The sequence below is a fragment of the Trichoderma gamsii genome (genome assembly GCF_001481775.2).
Source record: "Trichoderma gamsii strain T6085 chromosome Unknown Scaffold_1.2, whole genome shotgun sequence".
Taxonomy (NCBI): Eukaryota; Fungi; Ascomycota; class Sordariomycetes; order Hypocreales; family Hypocreaceae; genus Trichoderma; species Trichoderma gamsii.
Genome location: NW_020171338.1, coordinates 1,102,928 through 1,118,206, shown reverse-complemented (window position 1 = coordinate 1,118,206; position 15,279 = coordinate 1,102,928). Strand labels below are relative to the sequence as shown.

The 15,279-nt window shown below is 49.3% G+C and overlaps 7 protein-coding genes across 7 annotated transcripts; 3 read left to right on the top strand and 4 right to left on the bottom strand.

Moving 5' to 3' along the window:
- Positions 1 to 2,195: 2,195 nt before the first annotated feature.
- TGAM01_v200332 (hypothetical protein) lies at positions 2,196 to 3,884 on the bottom strand (the record flags this gene model as incomplete). The annotated part of the gene is made up of 4 exons (XM_024548537.1): positions 2,196 to 2,778; positions 2,837 to 3,132; positions 3,197 to 3,745; positions 3,813 to 3,884. 4 exons carry the CDS (start codon positions 3,882 to 3,884, stop codon positions 2,196 to 2,198), a joined length of 1,500 nt encoding a protein of 499 aa, XP_024406752.1.
- A 1,059-nt stretch (positions 3,885 to 4,943) lies between these two features.
- On the top strand, positions 4,944 to 5,501 carry TGAM01_v200331 (hypothetical protein; the record flags this gene model as incomplete). Its single annotated transcript, XM_018803187.1, has 1 exon — positions 4,944 to 5,501. One exon carries the CDS (start codon positions 4,944 to 4,946, stop codon positions 5,499 to 5,501), a length of 558 nt encoding a protein of 185 aa, XP_018663593.1.
- Positions 5,502 to 5,765: 264 nt separating this feature from the next.
- On the top strand, positions 5,766 to 7,416 carry TGAM01_v200329 (hypothetical protein; the record flags this gene model as incomplete). The annotated part of the gene is made up of 3 exons (XM_018803188.1): positions 5,766 to 6,060; positions 6,196 to 6,785; positions 6,838 to 7,416. The coding sequence occupies 3 exons, from the start codon at positions 5,766 to 5,768 to the stop codon at positions 7,414 to 7,416; spliced, it is 1,464 nt and encodes a 487-aa protein (XP_018663594.1).
- Positions 7,417 to 7,619: 203 nt separating this feature from the next.
- On the bottom strand, positions 7,620 to 8,873 carry TGAM01_v200330 (glycerophosphoryl diester phosphodiesterase; the record flags this gene model as incomplete). The annotated part of the gene is made up of 1 exon (XM_018803189.1): positions 7,620 to 8,873. The coding sequence occupies one exon, from the start codon at positions 8,871 to 8,873 to the stop codon at positions 7,620 to 7,622; it is 1,254 nt and encodes a 417-aa protein (XP_018663595.1).
- A 1,004-nt stretch (positions 8,874 to 9,877) lies between these two features.
- Positions 9,878 to 11,217, bottom strand: TGAM01_v200328 (hypothetical protein; the record flags this gene model as incomplete). The annotated part of the gene is made up of 3 exons (XM_024548536.1): positions 9,878 to 10,637; positions 10,700 to 11,014; positions 11,075 to 11,217. 3 exons carry the CDS (start codon positions 11,215 to 11,217, stop codon positions 9,878 to 9,880), a joined length of 1,218 nt encoding a protein of 405 aa, XP_024406751.1.
- Positions 11,218 to 11,623: 406 nt separating this feature from the next.
- Positions 11,624 to 12,998, top strand: TGAM01_v200326 (hypothetical protein; the record flags this gene model as incomplete). The annotated part of the gene is made up of 2 exons (XM_018803191.1): positions 11,624 to 11,885; positions 11,968 to 12,998. The coding sequence occupies 2 exons, from the start codon at positions 11,624 to 11,626 to the stop codon at positions 12,996 to 12,998; spliced, it is 1,293 nt and encodes a 430-aa protein (XP_018663597.1).
- A 556-nt stretch (positions 12,999 to 13,554) lies between these two features.
- Positions 13,555 to 14,460, bottom strand: TGAM01_v200327 (hypothetical protein; the record flags this gene model as incomplete). The annotated part of the gene is made up of 1 exon (XM_018803192.1): positions 13,555 to 14,460. The coding sequence occupies one exon, from the start codon at positions 14,458 to 14,460 to the stop codon at positions 13,555 to 13,557; it is 906 nt and encodes a 301-aa protein (XP_018663598.1).
- Between the last annotated feature and the right edge of the window lie 819 nt (positions 14,461 to 15,279).

Below are 15,279 nucleotides of genomic sequence, written 5' to 3'. Positions count from 1 at the left end.
GACGCTGCTACAGATAAAGGGCATGACGCTAGGATCAGCGTATCATGCGGAGCATCTGCAGCGGATAATGCCCGGCCGGCTATTCGGACGAGGGTCTCAGTCGCCAGTCTGGGGTATTAGTGCATGATGCTCGTACAGCAGATTCCCAACTCTCGCCTCGTCGGCGGCCGCCACAGTGTCTCGGATGCAGTCCAGAGGAAACATTCGCATCAGCTGTAATGCCACCCGCACAGCGTCGCATCCATCGAATCGTCTCCTCTGAAGAGATCACAGTGCTGTGGGGGAAGTCGCAGGGATTGCCGCTCCATCTCCAGGTACTCCATAGAGATAAGTCTAGTCTTGCGGGGGGGCTTGATTGCGGGTTGCATGGGGTTCAGGGAGCTGATAGATAGCAGATAGCAGACCGGCACTCTCCGAAGCTGACTGTTGCTTATTCGTATCTCTTAATCTCAGTGTATAGCTGGTATTTACTGTTACTGCATGTTATACATAACATTTGCCCATACTACTGCTTTATTGTCACGATCGAGTTCCGCAAGAAGGATCAAGTGGGCCCATCAAGCGTCTCGTTTACGAGGCCCTGGCTTGGGAGCAGTAAGGGATACTACTATATATCTCCAGTATCCCTTCATTGTATTTGAACAGGGAAGGGTTGGTTTAATCCAATATAATGTATTTAAATGATATATTCAGAAGAGGCATGATACAGTCTGCAAGACTTTGGCTTCTCTTATTCTCCAAATAGCTTGTTAAGGCGTCTCATAGTTTACATGTTGTTAAGATTATCCAACTACGGAAAATAGTATCAAGGCTTTGCAGAAAGTGAAAAGAAGCTTACACTTCTCTCACTTTGGCGGTTTCACTTTCACCTATTCACCTCACTTTGACCTCTGTCTTCAATATTTGCAGCAAATAGATCTTTGTACTACACCTTTTTCTGCCGCCTTGACCGCCCCAGGATCTATTTCAAGGCCTTCTCTTGCTTTCTTTTCTCTTTCTATTCTATTCTATTCTCCTTCTAGTACATTCTTCTTCCATTCCATTTACATATTCATCTACTCTTCAAATACAATAATATGTCTTCTTAATCTCAGTCTTTTCAGGAAACTCGACGTGCCTTATACTTACCAACCTAAGCCATGGATTGCCTCTCAGTTATCTCTGACACACCTTGCCTTTCAGCCATCTCAGATACACCTTGCATCTCAGCTATCTCAGATACACCAAAGATTGACGAAGCATCACCGCCTGCGGAGGAAAATGATACTATATCGATCAATAATCCAGACAAACATCTCACGCGCAAAGATTCGCCCGCTGCAGAGTTCGAAAACGACTTCTTCAAAGTTGACAAGTCCGCCGTTGCTGGCTGGGGCGCATTCGCAGCGAAAGATCTTGCAAAGGGAGATATTATTTTGAGAGAAATTCCTCTTTTCGTGGCCACAAACGCGGACTTGTTTGACGAATTCTATAATCTTGACAGCAACGATATGAACATCGCCCTGAGTCTCCATTCGCACGAGTATATAAAGGGAGGCACGCCCATAATTCTTGGAATTTGGCATACAAATAGGTAAATTCCTTCATCATTTCTCTCTCTACCGAATATGTGAGATGTCAAGATTGTTGACGAAGGAGGATAAAGTTTTTCTGTCGGTAGCCATACAGCTGGCTTGTATCCAATTGCTGCTCGATTCAACCATTCTTGCTACCCCGAAAACAATATTGATTACCAGGTGGACGAGGACAACAATCTTGTTATGATGGTACGCGAAGATATTGCTGCTGGGCAAGAACTCACGATTTCATATGGGAAGAATCTGAGCCGACTGGCCCTATATTTGTGCTATGGGTTTCGGTGCAGGTGTAAGCTTTGCGAAGGGCGGGCAGATGATGGGATGGCAATCTTTAAGAAGCAGTGGTGACTCTGTCTGGCTACCGTCAGGATATCTGAAACCATTTCCAGATTTGGGCGGCTGCTCAAAAATTTTGCAGCGAAGAAGCACATATGTTTTCGTTCAAGTTACTAACTGCTTGCGGAAACCGATACGATTATAGGTCGTGAAACGTCTATATCTATTTAACAAAGAAAAGCCAAATCTCAGATTGAGCTCGTATCTCATGCCGTTAACTATAAGAAGATCTCTATGTCAGGTATACTCCGTCATCATCTCTTAGAACATCAATTGGCTACCTCAATTTATCTTATCGTATGTCACCTCGAAGTCTTCAGGCGTGTCGTGTGTCTCCTCAAGACTAAATATTTCCCAGACATGGTTCAATTCTGTTGAGATAGCAGCTGCCACTGCAAATCCGCTACCAATCCTGGTTACTAACCTCGCTATCCAGTCTCGCTGCCATCGTGTTCTGGATCTGGCCCCTGCTATCCGCAGAGGGAACAAGAACAGCAGCGGCGAGAGGTTGGTGGTATCAAGAGCACGATTGGAAAGTCCAAGAATCGCATTCGTATGCATTTGAATTGTCTCTTCATCCAGTGTCGGCGGTATGAGACCGATATTATGCCAATGCGTGATTTCGTAGTCAAATATGCCCGACAAATAGATACTGATGGCGGCGAAGAATATTCTTGAGAGTAGCATGCTGTCGTTTTCTTCGATCATAATGTAGGTAGCGGGCTTATTTTCAGGCTGTGTATATGATGTATACCAACTCTCCAGCGCTTCTTTCAGTGTGCAAGCGTTGGAACATAAAGATTTGCCTCTTGGAGTGAGTTCCTCACCAGCATTTTCTTTTTGCATCTCAATGAATTCTGCCGTCCTAATGGTTGTGAGTTGAAAGAATAAGCGTATACAATATACCAAGAGACGTTTCTCACCGAACTCGTAGTTTTGATACCATAACCATGATATCCAGCAAAGAGTCCAAGGGGTGCCACTCATCCCCATGCTCGCCAGTCCACATCTGACGAGACAGATCCATCCATCTTGGCTGCGTGAGAAACGTAGATTCGTTTTCTAGAATAGTACGCGATACTTCGAAAATGCGTGCTTGAACAAAGAACTTTCGGCTTGGGCCTGCGCGACAACTTATCGGCCCGCTGGCTTCAAGTGCCTTTGCCGTTCCATATGTCATATGTTGCTGCCAACCAGTGCCAGTTTCGGCATTTATCAGCTAGTTGATGTTAGTTCTTCTTTATGAAAGCAAATTGAAAGATACTGGATAAGTATCTTCATACTTCAAATAGGCCAAGTAATAGCGTTGTCCACAGCACCGTATTCTGTCGACTATCATCCCCTTTACGAGGGCTGTTGATAGCATCGCGCAGCCCTATGATGGATTTTGAGTAGTTTTCAAGGGCAATCGTCAAGCATTCATTTCGCGGAGGGACGTCAGATGCATTTAATTTGACTGCTTGTATTGCGCCAATAGATAGCATGGCATCCATGAGATATGGGTGGGAATGAAGCCCGGACAGCTGCTTCACCTCGTCAGAAAACAGGTGCTGCTTTCCCGTGAAGTTATTCCGTTTGGCAAACACGTCAAAGTAATAAAGAAACGACAAGGCATTGTCCGTGAGCCTCGATGGAGAAGAAACTAATGAACTCCCGCTGCTAGAAGGAGACTGCCTTTTTGTTGTTCCAACATGGGATTTGAAGGTCGCAGGGGTCTTTTGCTCGCCTCTTTCAACCAGTATGATGTTGGAACTTTTCCTTTGAGTGGTAGACCCAAATATGCAGGCTATGTGCCGGCGCTCACAATTGGTACAGGGAGCTTGGCCAGAACACTGATATGCACAAGTGTTAGCGTTTAACAAGATGCCCAGATCAAATGGCAAGAAGGGTGTATGTCACTTTTAGGTGGCTCGATGAGCATGCTTGACAACGCGAACGCTTCTTGCGGCCGTCAAAGGGGCCAACAAACATGTTGGACTGTTAAAGCATTTATATACTAGCTGAAAATAGGAGACGAGAGCTAGCTATGTTGTTGGTGATGATCTAGTCATTTGACGGACGCTGGATAATACGAAAAATGAGGGGCAGTTCGGCTAGACACGTACACTGGCAGCCTGCATGTACGAATATGCCCAAGAGCCAGGTTGATTGGGTTTGGTACGAAAATGAGTGTAAGAGCTGAAGTTAATCCGCTCTTTAGTCTACAGCGGGGAGTCTAAAGCGTTATGGCAGTGCACTCTTAGCGACTGCCAAGGTGTGAGTCAGCGTGTGCTCAGCGAGACACTCTGGGATTATAAGTGCGCCATAAATGAAGAAATTCCGTACCTGCGCGCTCTGAATAATAAATTCACGTCGATGTTTTTTATAGAGGCAGAACATGCTTTTGCCAAAACATCAATTGATTCGTTAGCAAAGAGCTGAATACCAGCATAATTGCGCAATGGTGGCAGATATTACCGGGTAGGCGCCTACGGCAAAGCCTGGCTGTAATTCAAGGGAAACGTTATTTACCATCCAGCTGTAGCCCAACAAGACTGTCAGTCTCTATATTGGGATATCTTATTTCACCTATCAATGAGTTATATAACATCCAATTTGCTCGGTAAAAATATCAAGGAATGTCAATAGCCAGTCTACAACTAAACTCACAATATATAGACTAAATGCTGTCTGCTGCTCACCGGATAACAGCTTTCGCTTGTATGTGCAGAAGCGATTAGTCATCTCTGACTAGCGCACGCGCACACAATCTCAAGCACCACTAACCGCAAGCGGCCGTATACCCCACCTTTTCCCAACTTCTAGACGTCCTCCTCCGCACAGCTTCATCACGTGGCGTTATCTGCTGCAAATCGCTTCGTAAACAAGAAATCGCGTCGTCGACTCCACGCCTTTCTAGTCTCCGCATTGTCCTCGCTGCTTGGGCTAATTTCTCGCTTCTCCAGCTTCCACCTCTGCTTCTGTCGTTGCCGCTGCATCTGCCTTGACCGCTGCCCCTTCTCCTCCTCCCACATCGTCATCGTAGCTGCCATGGCTTCTCTCATCGGACAGACGTTTCTCTCGTTCGAAGAGGCCTACGACGCCATCCAGAGGGTCGAGTACTCGCAGGGCTTCATCACAATCAAGGAACGGGTCAACCGCCGCAATGGCGTCGTGGTGCGCGGCGAAGTGCGGTGTCGGCACAGTGGCATCTATCGCCAGTATCACCTGAGCCGCAACAAATACATCACCTCGACTAGAAAGACCGACTGCCCATTCTTCTTCATCGTCGCGCGCCGCACGCGCATGGCCGACTACATCATCTCTGCGCGGTCGTGCCAGCACAACCACGAGCCCGCCGAGATGGAGGAGCTGCAGAACAAGGTGCCGCGGCCCTTTGGCATCCAGGATCTGTTCTCGCTGGTCGAGACGCGGCTGCAGGCTGAAGGAGCCACGACGAGTAGCATTGCTCGTGAAATATGCGGCGAGCGCCCCACCGTCAGCATCACTGAGGCCGACATCTTCTTTATCCAACGTAAACTGCGCGAAGGCCAATTCTATGCCAACACTGAAGCCTTTATTAATAACCACAAGCCCAAGAAGAATTGAACCGGAGCCTCAGGAACCACAGTGTCTGGGCGCAAAGTTGAAACATCTGAAGAAGCATCATAGCATGAACACCTGGACTGGAAAATCATTGACTGCCTACCTACTATTACCACTCGATTGACTGGCTTGGTTGTCCTTCCGCTAGTGGGGGTATCAGCTTTAACGCAGACCAGGCCTTTGAATAGCGTGTGTGCGCATAAACCTCCCTACTTGGACTCCATCCTGCTAGTGCGGATCTGCCGACATCATCATGCTTTGCCCGAAATGGAAATCATGTCGCGACGCCATGCCTACTGCGGCTACGCAACGTTTGGCATTCGCAATTGCAGATTCCGGTTCGCAGCTGCGCCTTGTCAAACAGCATCGAAAGAGTCCTGCGCAGCTGCAAAGAGGAGTCGGGCTCTGCGTTCTCGACCAATCGCCGTACAAAGCTGGCTATTCGGCCTTCGTGGCCCTCGTGGCAATGTATACTATTTGGGAATGGCTCTTGAAGACTTATACGGCTTGGCTGTGGAACGAGGCCGTCATGTATCTCCCGAGGATGAAAAGATGTCGAGAGGTAGATATATATATATATTACGGATAGTCACCCTCTGCTGTCCAAAGTCTTAAACACCAATCCAACTCACTTCATCTCTTCACAAGTAATAGGTCTCGCTTTCAATTATACTTGACTAATACACATCTCCTGAAGCCGATACGATGCGTTTCTTCACGCCAATTTCCCTGCTTTTCTCCATCTCGGGAGCTGTCCTTGTTCCCGGCCCTACTGGCCCCTATGCCGTGGCCATGAAAGAGCAGCCTCTGACTGATACAAGCCGGGCTGACCCGTTGGATCCAACCGGCAAATCCAAATCTCGCCGCCTTTTGGTCTCTCTGTACCTGCCGGTCGATACGTCACGACGATCATGCCCTACAGTGACAGTGCCGTACATGAATCCGCCTGTGGCAGCCTCTTACGGACAGCAGGCCGCTCAGTTTGGGCTTCCTAACACTTTGTACAATGAATTCCAGATGGAGTTTTGCGACCTCAAAAAGTTCTCTCCTTGCGGCCAAGCTTCCAACAAGGGCAAGGAATACCCTTTCATCTTTTTTGACCCTGGATTTGGAGAGTCGAGGCTCATTTACAGTGCCATGGCTCGATCTTTGGCTAGCCATGGCTATGTCGTTGTCTCTGTTGACCACCCCTTTGATGCCCCTGCAGTGCAGTTCCCTGATGGAAGTGTCATTGAGGGGGTTGATCTTGATGACTCCAATCTATCGGTCCTTCAAAAAGTTCTCAAGGTATGTGTTCTTTAAAATTTATGTAAAGAAATGAATCATCTAACAATGACAGGTGCGCAATGACGACATTAGTTTCATCATCAGCCAACTCGAAGACCCCAAGATTATGAAGCCTCTTCTCGCAGACTTCCCCGGCAAAATCAACTATAAGCAGCTTGCCATCTGGGGCCACTCCTTTGGCGGCGCCACCGCAGCCGCCGTCATCCACTCCGACAAGCGAGTTGTCGGCGGCCTCGATCTCGACGGCATGCTGATCGACCCCATCCTAAGCACCGACATCACCAAGCCTTTCATCCTGGCCGGCCGCAAGGGCCACAACGCCGAAGACCCCTCGTGGAACCAGTTCTGGACTCACCTCAAGGGCAAAAGCATGGAGATTGCCATTGCCAACACGCAGCACGGTGCTTTCAAGGACGACTTGATGCTTCTTAGTACGATGAGTTTTACTGCTGAAGTCAAGGAGGCTCTTCAGGGGGTGCTGGGAAGCATTGACCCGCACCAACTGGACAAAGATCTGAATGGCATCTTGACGGCATACTTTGATCTTATCTTTTATGGGAATAAGCAGTCCCTACAGGCCATTCCTCACAATTTTGCCAATGTTACTATTGTGCGAAGCAACAACCTTTAAGATGCTGTTCAGCTTGCGGAGATGTGAGAGGCTACGGAGGCTATTCTCCTAAATTTTTGTATTCTCTTCTTATCTTCTATTCCCCACAGTTCTATTATTCACTTTATTCTATTTTCAGTCCTCCCTCATATATACCGTTCAATATACAAACACACAAATAGACTTCTTTCCTTCTATCCCGTATATCTATAACTGTTCCCCGTCTATAGTCCAAGGCCAAAGCAATTGGCATAATAAGTCACCGTGGCGCTCCAATCAGAAAACATGCCCAAGACGCCAACTTGTCGCGCCAGCACATCAACCAAGTTGTATATATCGCCATCCTTCTTCACCACGTCCTGGATGGAAGAGTAGTAGTAATCACCATTGGCATGCACGCCGGCAATGGGGCCCGAACGCTCCAAGCTCCAAGTGATGATCTTGAGGCCCAGCTTGTTCGCCCTCTTGGCATATTGGCTGGGGACAATCTTGCCGTTCTGGTTGCTTACGAGATAAGATAGCGGAGGAGCGACGAGTTTGATGCCGTCGGCCTTGTAGCGCGTGAGGTTGTGGGTGGCTGCCTCGATTCCGGCGACGTCGGCGATTTCGTCGAGATACATTGCTTGTTTGGCGAACTGGGGTTCTGCTTTCAACCAGTAGAGCAGATCGTCGTAGAGGAAGCTTTGTGGCCAGACGCGGGACGGTGGGATGCCGGCTTCTTTGAACGTGTTGATGAATTGCTGGGCGTAGTCTTGCTGCGTGTAGTTGCCGTTGAACGGCATTGGGACCTGCGGCGTCTTGAGCTCTGGTGTAAACTGTAGACCCAAAGCCTTGGTCATGGCGATATGCTCCTTTAGCGAGAGCGTAGTGCCGCAAGTGTTGTAAAGATCCGTTCTCCAGCTGAGAGTGCCGTGGAGGTAGTCTTCAGGGGTAGTGGCGCTGGCATTGAAGCCGTCCATTTTGCTGCACAGCGACTTGAACTCGGCGAGGGTGATGTCGCTAGTGCAGCATTTCGCATTCGCCGGCTTGCCGTTGGCTGCTGCTTGAAAGGGCGTGATGCATTTTGCGTTCAGCTCTGGGATGTTGACGATGTTGGTGGTGGTGTGGAGGTCGCACTGGCTGTGGCGGCACACGAGCTCGAGGTCTTTGGTGAATGCGACGTCGCATTCGAGGATGCCGGCGCCCATTCTAGCTCCGGCGAGATTGGACTCTTTGGAGTGCTCGGGGAACTGGAGAGGGCCGCCGCCGCGGTGAGCGATGGAGAAGGATGAGGACCTCATTTTCATGTTTTGACAGGATTCCAGCTTGCTCTTGAGGGGCCCGTCGTCCATGTTGTCGACGAGGTAGTAGGGCCGTGGACCGAGCTCAATCTGCGTGATGGGCTTGAGATTATCGACGGGAACAGGGAACGGCTTGGCTAGGACATGGTCAATGGCCGCAAAGCCAATGGCTGCGGTGAGAGAGGTGGTGAAGTGCATCTTTGATTGGGATGGATAGTGGATCAAAGTGGCTGGATAACCACGATTGCTACTTTACTCCAACAAGAACCTTATCAACTCAACAATCATGAATCGCTGCTGAAGCCATGAATAGACCAGCGAAGGAGGAATTAGAGCCCTTCATATAGCCCAGGCAAAACCGCATCCTTTTCGAATCGGTCAGAAATCTGCATGGCGAGCGGATACAACGGTATGCAGGGTGGATAAACAACGAAGAAAGCCAAGACTCTAGCAGAGATCCAATTGAGTAGTATTACAAGGATCGACGAATGACAGATTACTTACATGCCTACCATGTGTACATGCAACAATCTAGAATAAATGGGTAAGGCTCGGACCTTTTCCAGCCGCCATGGAATGAATCCTGCTTCACCAGTTATTATTATGAATGATGAGACATGTGTGTGCGTCTGGGATCGGAAAAGTAGGCATTGCCCGACGGTACAAGTTTACTGCATTTACAGCTTCTGTGCCGAGAAAACAACACAGCCAAGAGGACATTTCAGGAGCTGCGTTGTGTCCTAGAACTGCATAATGTCACTGGAAGTGGAGATGGCTTCAGATACTACGGAGTATCGGCGAAAGGAGCATCGATGGGCTCAGGGGAAAAGGGACAGGCCTCCACGATTTCTCCCCACATACAGCTGTCACAATGACTGCGTGGTCAGACTTGAGTCTTTGATTCGCTTAGCTTGCATTCAGTACTCTGCACCGAAGCCGTGTTTAAGCTCTAGTTACCCTTAACTGCAAGGTTAACTGCTAGCTTATGGGGTTTTCAAGCTAGCCTGCCGGTTGAGCTCGAGCTCTGCATATTCCGTCAGCACCATCCTGTCTGTTCCCTGCTATAAGACGGAAGTCTCGGGCCCACGTGCAAAGGGTTGATTGCTGCTACTTCAACTTATCAACCAATGACTACTAGTATTATATCTTACACCTTTGTTGATAGTATCGCCAAACTCCAGACTTACATTCTCCGCTGCTTATTACAATTCATCTTTCATAGCATCGTGATCTCCACGTAGATCCCGAATTCCATCAACAGTCGCCTTCAGGTGCGTAAAATGCGGAGCGTCCTCTCCCAGCCCCCAGGCAAACACCCCGCCCAGCTGCAGTTCGCCGAGAAGCCGAGGCACTTTGGCTTTGATGGTGCGAGGCGTGTCGTAGGACCACCATCTCTTCTCTTCATCGTCCCAATAGCCGTAGCTTCCATCTTCATAGTAGCGGCCATGAGCATGAGCTTTGCCGATCGAATTGGCCAGTTCTACGGGAACCTCGTCGTGCCAGCTAAAAGCTGCTGTCTTGCCAAGATCGGCTCCATTGGCGGGGTCTTCCAGAAGCTGAGTGCGGCATCCTAATGGGTGCTGTGAGTCGCATTGCTCGGTCATGAACCATTTGGCGTAGTAACCAAGCCCAAAGTTCAACTTGTGCGGAGGAGCGCCACGGTCTATATATCTCTTCATTGCCTCCCAGGAGTCAGCCACGCCGCTGTGGTGCTTGACAACCTTGTCGCGTCGGTTCATCATGTCGTAAGTCATTACACTGATAAAGTCAACTTGATCCACAATGGTCGGAATAGTCGAGTTTGTGAAAGCCATCAAGTCTCGTTCCAGCGCTGGCACCGCAATTGAGAGCAGTTTTTCTTCTCCCAAGGCGGAACGGAGCTCTTGAAGAAGGAGCATAAATGCCGGTATCTCCCATTCCCGCTGAGAATTCGGATTGAGTTTATAGTCGTCACGATTTCCCCTACAATTAATGTTAGACAACCATTGCTCTGCAGTAGGTGCTGTGATTAATCACCGACTTACCCCGGATATTCCCAGTCAATGTCAATGCCATCGGCGCCAGTTTGGTCAACCATGGCCTTTACATGGTTAACCCACCGCTTTCTCGAGGCATCATCACGCGCAGCTTCTTCGAATCCTGCGTCACCCCAGCCTCCAATTGCGACCATGATTTTGGTATCTGCGTTGAACTTCTGCCGTGTCTCAGCAACTGATGTAAAAAGCGGGAATTCAGCAGGTGTTTTGTCCACATTGAATACATCAGAGCGCATAAAGGCGAGTACCACATGTGTTACAGAATCCACGAGATGGCGATCTGAAGGGACCACCACGTGTTGCCTACAAAAGTGTCAGCTATTCCGCAAACCAAGTAGAGATCACGCCGAGTTAGAAGCTCACCCTGTGAGATACATGACGCACCGAACAGCTTCATGAGCGTCAGCTGTAAGTGAACCGGCTATCATGGCCAGCCACAGAGCCACATATGTAATTGACATCCGCATGATGAGAATCCTGAAATCGCAATTTTCAGTGCGTCTCATTAAATACAGCAAGTTTGTCAGTGATCAGTCGGCTCTTCATTATTCGAGCTGAATTCTATCGTCTGAGGAAGAGCAAGTAATCGCCGTGGTGTACAGAGCCATGTATACAGTACATGTATTTATGCGTACGGTGTACAGTGCATGAGCTCAATCGATACGGTTATCTAATCTATCAGTGCGTAACTTTTTTTTCCCTTAAGGCGCAGAATCTCGAACAAAGCATCAGCTGATCAAAGAAGAAAGTGACGAGGGCCTGAGATAATCATTCTCTGCTGCTCGGCCTGCTGGACGATGCAAACATTTTGTACAAAATTATCGCTTAAGATCCGCAGCTAAACTGCCAATTCTTTTGCACAATCATCTGCGATTGCGTCGCTGAATCGATACGAACTCGTCCAGACGAACCATGTTTGAAAACACCTGCACGCTTCCGCTTCACGCGGATATCTTCACCACCGCCTTGCACCCAACAGCACCTCTGCTGAGCGTTGGACTGTCCAATGGCGTTGTCGAAACATTTCGACTGCCACCGGGCAACTCTGCGGACGATAGCGTCGACGGAGACGCGAGCGTTCTGAGCGATGGGAGATCGACGATTGGCTCTGTCTGGCGCACCAAGAGACACAAGGGAAGCTGTCGCTGTCTGGCCAATTCCCATGATGGACAATGTGGGTGTTCTTTGGCTCTTGAAAGCCCATCTGCCTCTTACGATTATGTGGCCTCGCAAATGCTAACAGGTCAACTTCACAGACCAGTACTCTGCTGGCACGGATGCGATGATCAAGCACTACGACACCGCAACAGGCCGAGTGATCTCGAAGCTTGCGATTCCGACGAATACTTCCAAGCCTGATGGCCCAGCGCTGCTCCACGTGCTCAACCCAATGAATCTCCTTCTAGCGACCGATACGGGAGCTCTACATATCATCGACCTACGCGATGGCGCTGTGGGTAAAAAGCCGGCGCAAACACATTACCCTCATTCCGACTACGTCTCGTCCATCATGCCACTCCCGCCAACTGAAGAAAGCACCAGTGGCTTCCCCAAGCAATGGGTCAGCACGGGAGGTACAACTCTGGCTGTTACAGACGTACGACGAGGAGTCTTGGTGCGAAGCGAAGACCAAGAAGATGAGCTTTTGAGCTCTTGCTTCGTGCCTGGTCTGGGACCCAAGAAGAATCGAAATAATGGCGTCGTCGTTGTTGGGTCTGGATCCGGCGTATTGACCATGTGGGACAAAGGAGCTTGGGATGACCAGCAAGAGCGCATCATTGTAGATCCGCCAAAGGCCGGCGGAGAGAGCATTGACGCAATTGCGCTGATACCTAAAGAATTGGGACTGGGGAAGAAGGTTGTCTGCGGCGTTGGCGATGGCAGCCTGAGAATTGTCGATCTGGTACGGAGAGAAGTGAATACGTCGGTGAACTTGCGACACGACGACATGGAGGGCGTGGTCTCGCTGGCATTTGACTCGGAGAACCGTCTGATCAGTGCTGGTGGTCGAACAGTCAAAATCTGGGAAGAATTATCGGAACTTCAAGGCGATCAGGACGATAGCGAGAATGATGATGATGATGATGACGACGACGAGGACGAAGATGACTCGGATGATGAAAAGGCAGCAAATGGCAAGCGGGCTGCTGAGAGCGACAGCGACGATGATAGCGACGACGGCGTTGAGGAGATGAAGCAACGGGCCAAAAGACGAAAAGAACAGCAGCAACACAAATTGGGTCCGATGGGCGCCCATGGAATCATGGGTTTTGACGGTTTGGATTAAGAGCAGATATTTTGCTGCCAGCGAGGATATACCAGAGGCTTGTGATTACAAGAGGTTCGTGATACCTCTACCGGAGATATGGCGGAGGTGTTCAAGAAGCAGGCAACTGAACTCATAGATAGTATATTATTAATGAAGGCACTGCGTGGCCAGAGAGAATTCTGAGGCCAGCTCAAAATTCGTCTCACTACCTTATCTACTGGTGTCCTTTTCGCTTTGCTATCTAAGCTGATTTGATCGCTGATTTTGATACTGTTGACTTGACAGTCGTTACAAGGCGATGAACCGCCGGGCGCACCTAGCTCTTTCTTTATTGCTACTTGTTCCACTCGATGTAGGAGGGAGGTTAGGAGACTTACATTGCGCTTTTGCCAATTATCGGATGGTCTCATAAATGCGCAACTGCTGCGACAGGACTATGCGAAGAGCTGATGGCGCCGATCCTAATGGATCAGATCAAGAGGCTGCCGGCTTGAGCCTGCTGTGTCGTCCCTGTGGATTCGATTATTGTCGAAGAAATTGAGATAAAGAGAATTCAAACGATTGTTGTTGTCCTTCAGACGCCTGGCAGGTGGATATAACTCCACTGAGCCGTGCTACTATTGGCAGATCTCCGTTCTGATGCCTTGTTGTCTGTTAGGTCAACAGTTGCATCGTTGCAGACTGCACCAGTACCGGGCTCGAAATTCTCATCGACATCGCTGTCGGCGTCGACAAAGAAGCCTGATGGGGCAGAAATTCTCTTTGTGTGGCTCTCCGTGAATCTCTCGTCATATATAATCACCGCCGGCAGCATCTTTTTCTTACCATTGCCGCAGACATCGCTATCCTCCTGTTCCTCCTCCTCCTCTTCAAGACTTGTAGGGCTATCGAAAGCCACCTGCTGGTCTGTCCAAGCCGAAAGACCCCCAGCCGCACCGCTATGTGTCGTCGGAATACAAATATGCGGAATGGTCATCTTGGAGCTGACTCTTCTCGCCATCTCGACGGCTCGAGGCCCTCCAACACTAATTACAGAGTCGCGACCAAACATCATGGCCGAGCTGGGGCGTGTGTCTGAATCGTTGATGTGGGCGTCGAAGTTGGGCAGCAGAGTGCGGATGCGATTCGCAAGTAACAGACGAGATTGGCTGTAGATGATGAGCGGGCGGGAGAGGCAGAGCCTGTTGAGCTCGGTGGGCAGACGGGCGATGGTGCCGTGGCCGAGGACGATTCGTGGCGAGTCGGGCTTTGCAGCGGCAGACTGGGACGAGCGACGGCTGCGACGACGACGGCGCCGACGAAGAGAGCGAGAGTGCTGAGAAGAGTGCTGAGACTGTTGAGAGTGGTGGGAAGAATGAGAGTGACGAGAGAGAAGAGAATGGTGAGAGGTATGAGAGGCGTGAGAGGTATGAGAGGTGACAGAGGCAGGTGAACGAGATGATTGCTGAGTGGGACTGCCTGACCTGTGAGTAGATGGCATGACTATTTTGGGTTGCAAACTGCAGGAATCGATCTGCCAGTTGCAAAAATGCCGAACACAAACGGATGTTTTTAATGGAAAATGGTTCGCCCCCTCCCCACCAATTCTGGGAGAAACCCCATTTAACGGCAGATGTGGCGAGAAAAGGATGGGATTTTGAAATTCCCCATAGCTATGCTATTCCCGGAGAAACTAACATTCATGCATTCTTAGTCGACCAGAGACATGGAGCGCGGCTTTAATGCATGCAATTGGGTATAGTAGCAATGTGGCGGTTTTAGGCAGTTGGAAGACCCTGAAAAATGATCCAGAACGCCGGGCCGTGTCCGAAGTGGGCGATGATCTACGGACAGTGCGATCTAACTGGTGAGCGAATGAGATGCCGTGGATGGTGATTTGTGATATGTGAGATTTTGTGTAGCAGTCTATGACGGGCGACGGGTTGAGAGTGGCGATTATGGGAATAGGAGCGGGAAAATGGTCTTTTCAATTGCATTTTAGATGGTTCGTATTATAAGACTGTCTTGAAAACCTGTATCGTCAGGCAGAGGTAGATGTCATTGGTGATGCGCCATTTGTGGCGGGAAAAGCCATATTCAGACATGTAACCAGCAGGCTATGATTCTCAAGAGATGAACATCAAAGCAACCCATATTGAAGTCTAGTTGAATTGGATATTTCTGATGGTGTAAATGATGCAGCCAGCTGATTGGTTCACTTGCAACAGTTTCAGCAAACGTCCCTTGGAATAACTTCGCCTCCTATATAAACTCCATATAAAGGAGGAAATGCGCCGGTAGGTATGTGTTAAAGGTGCCT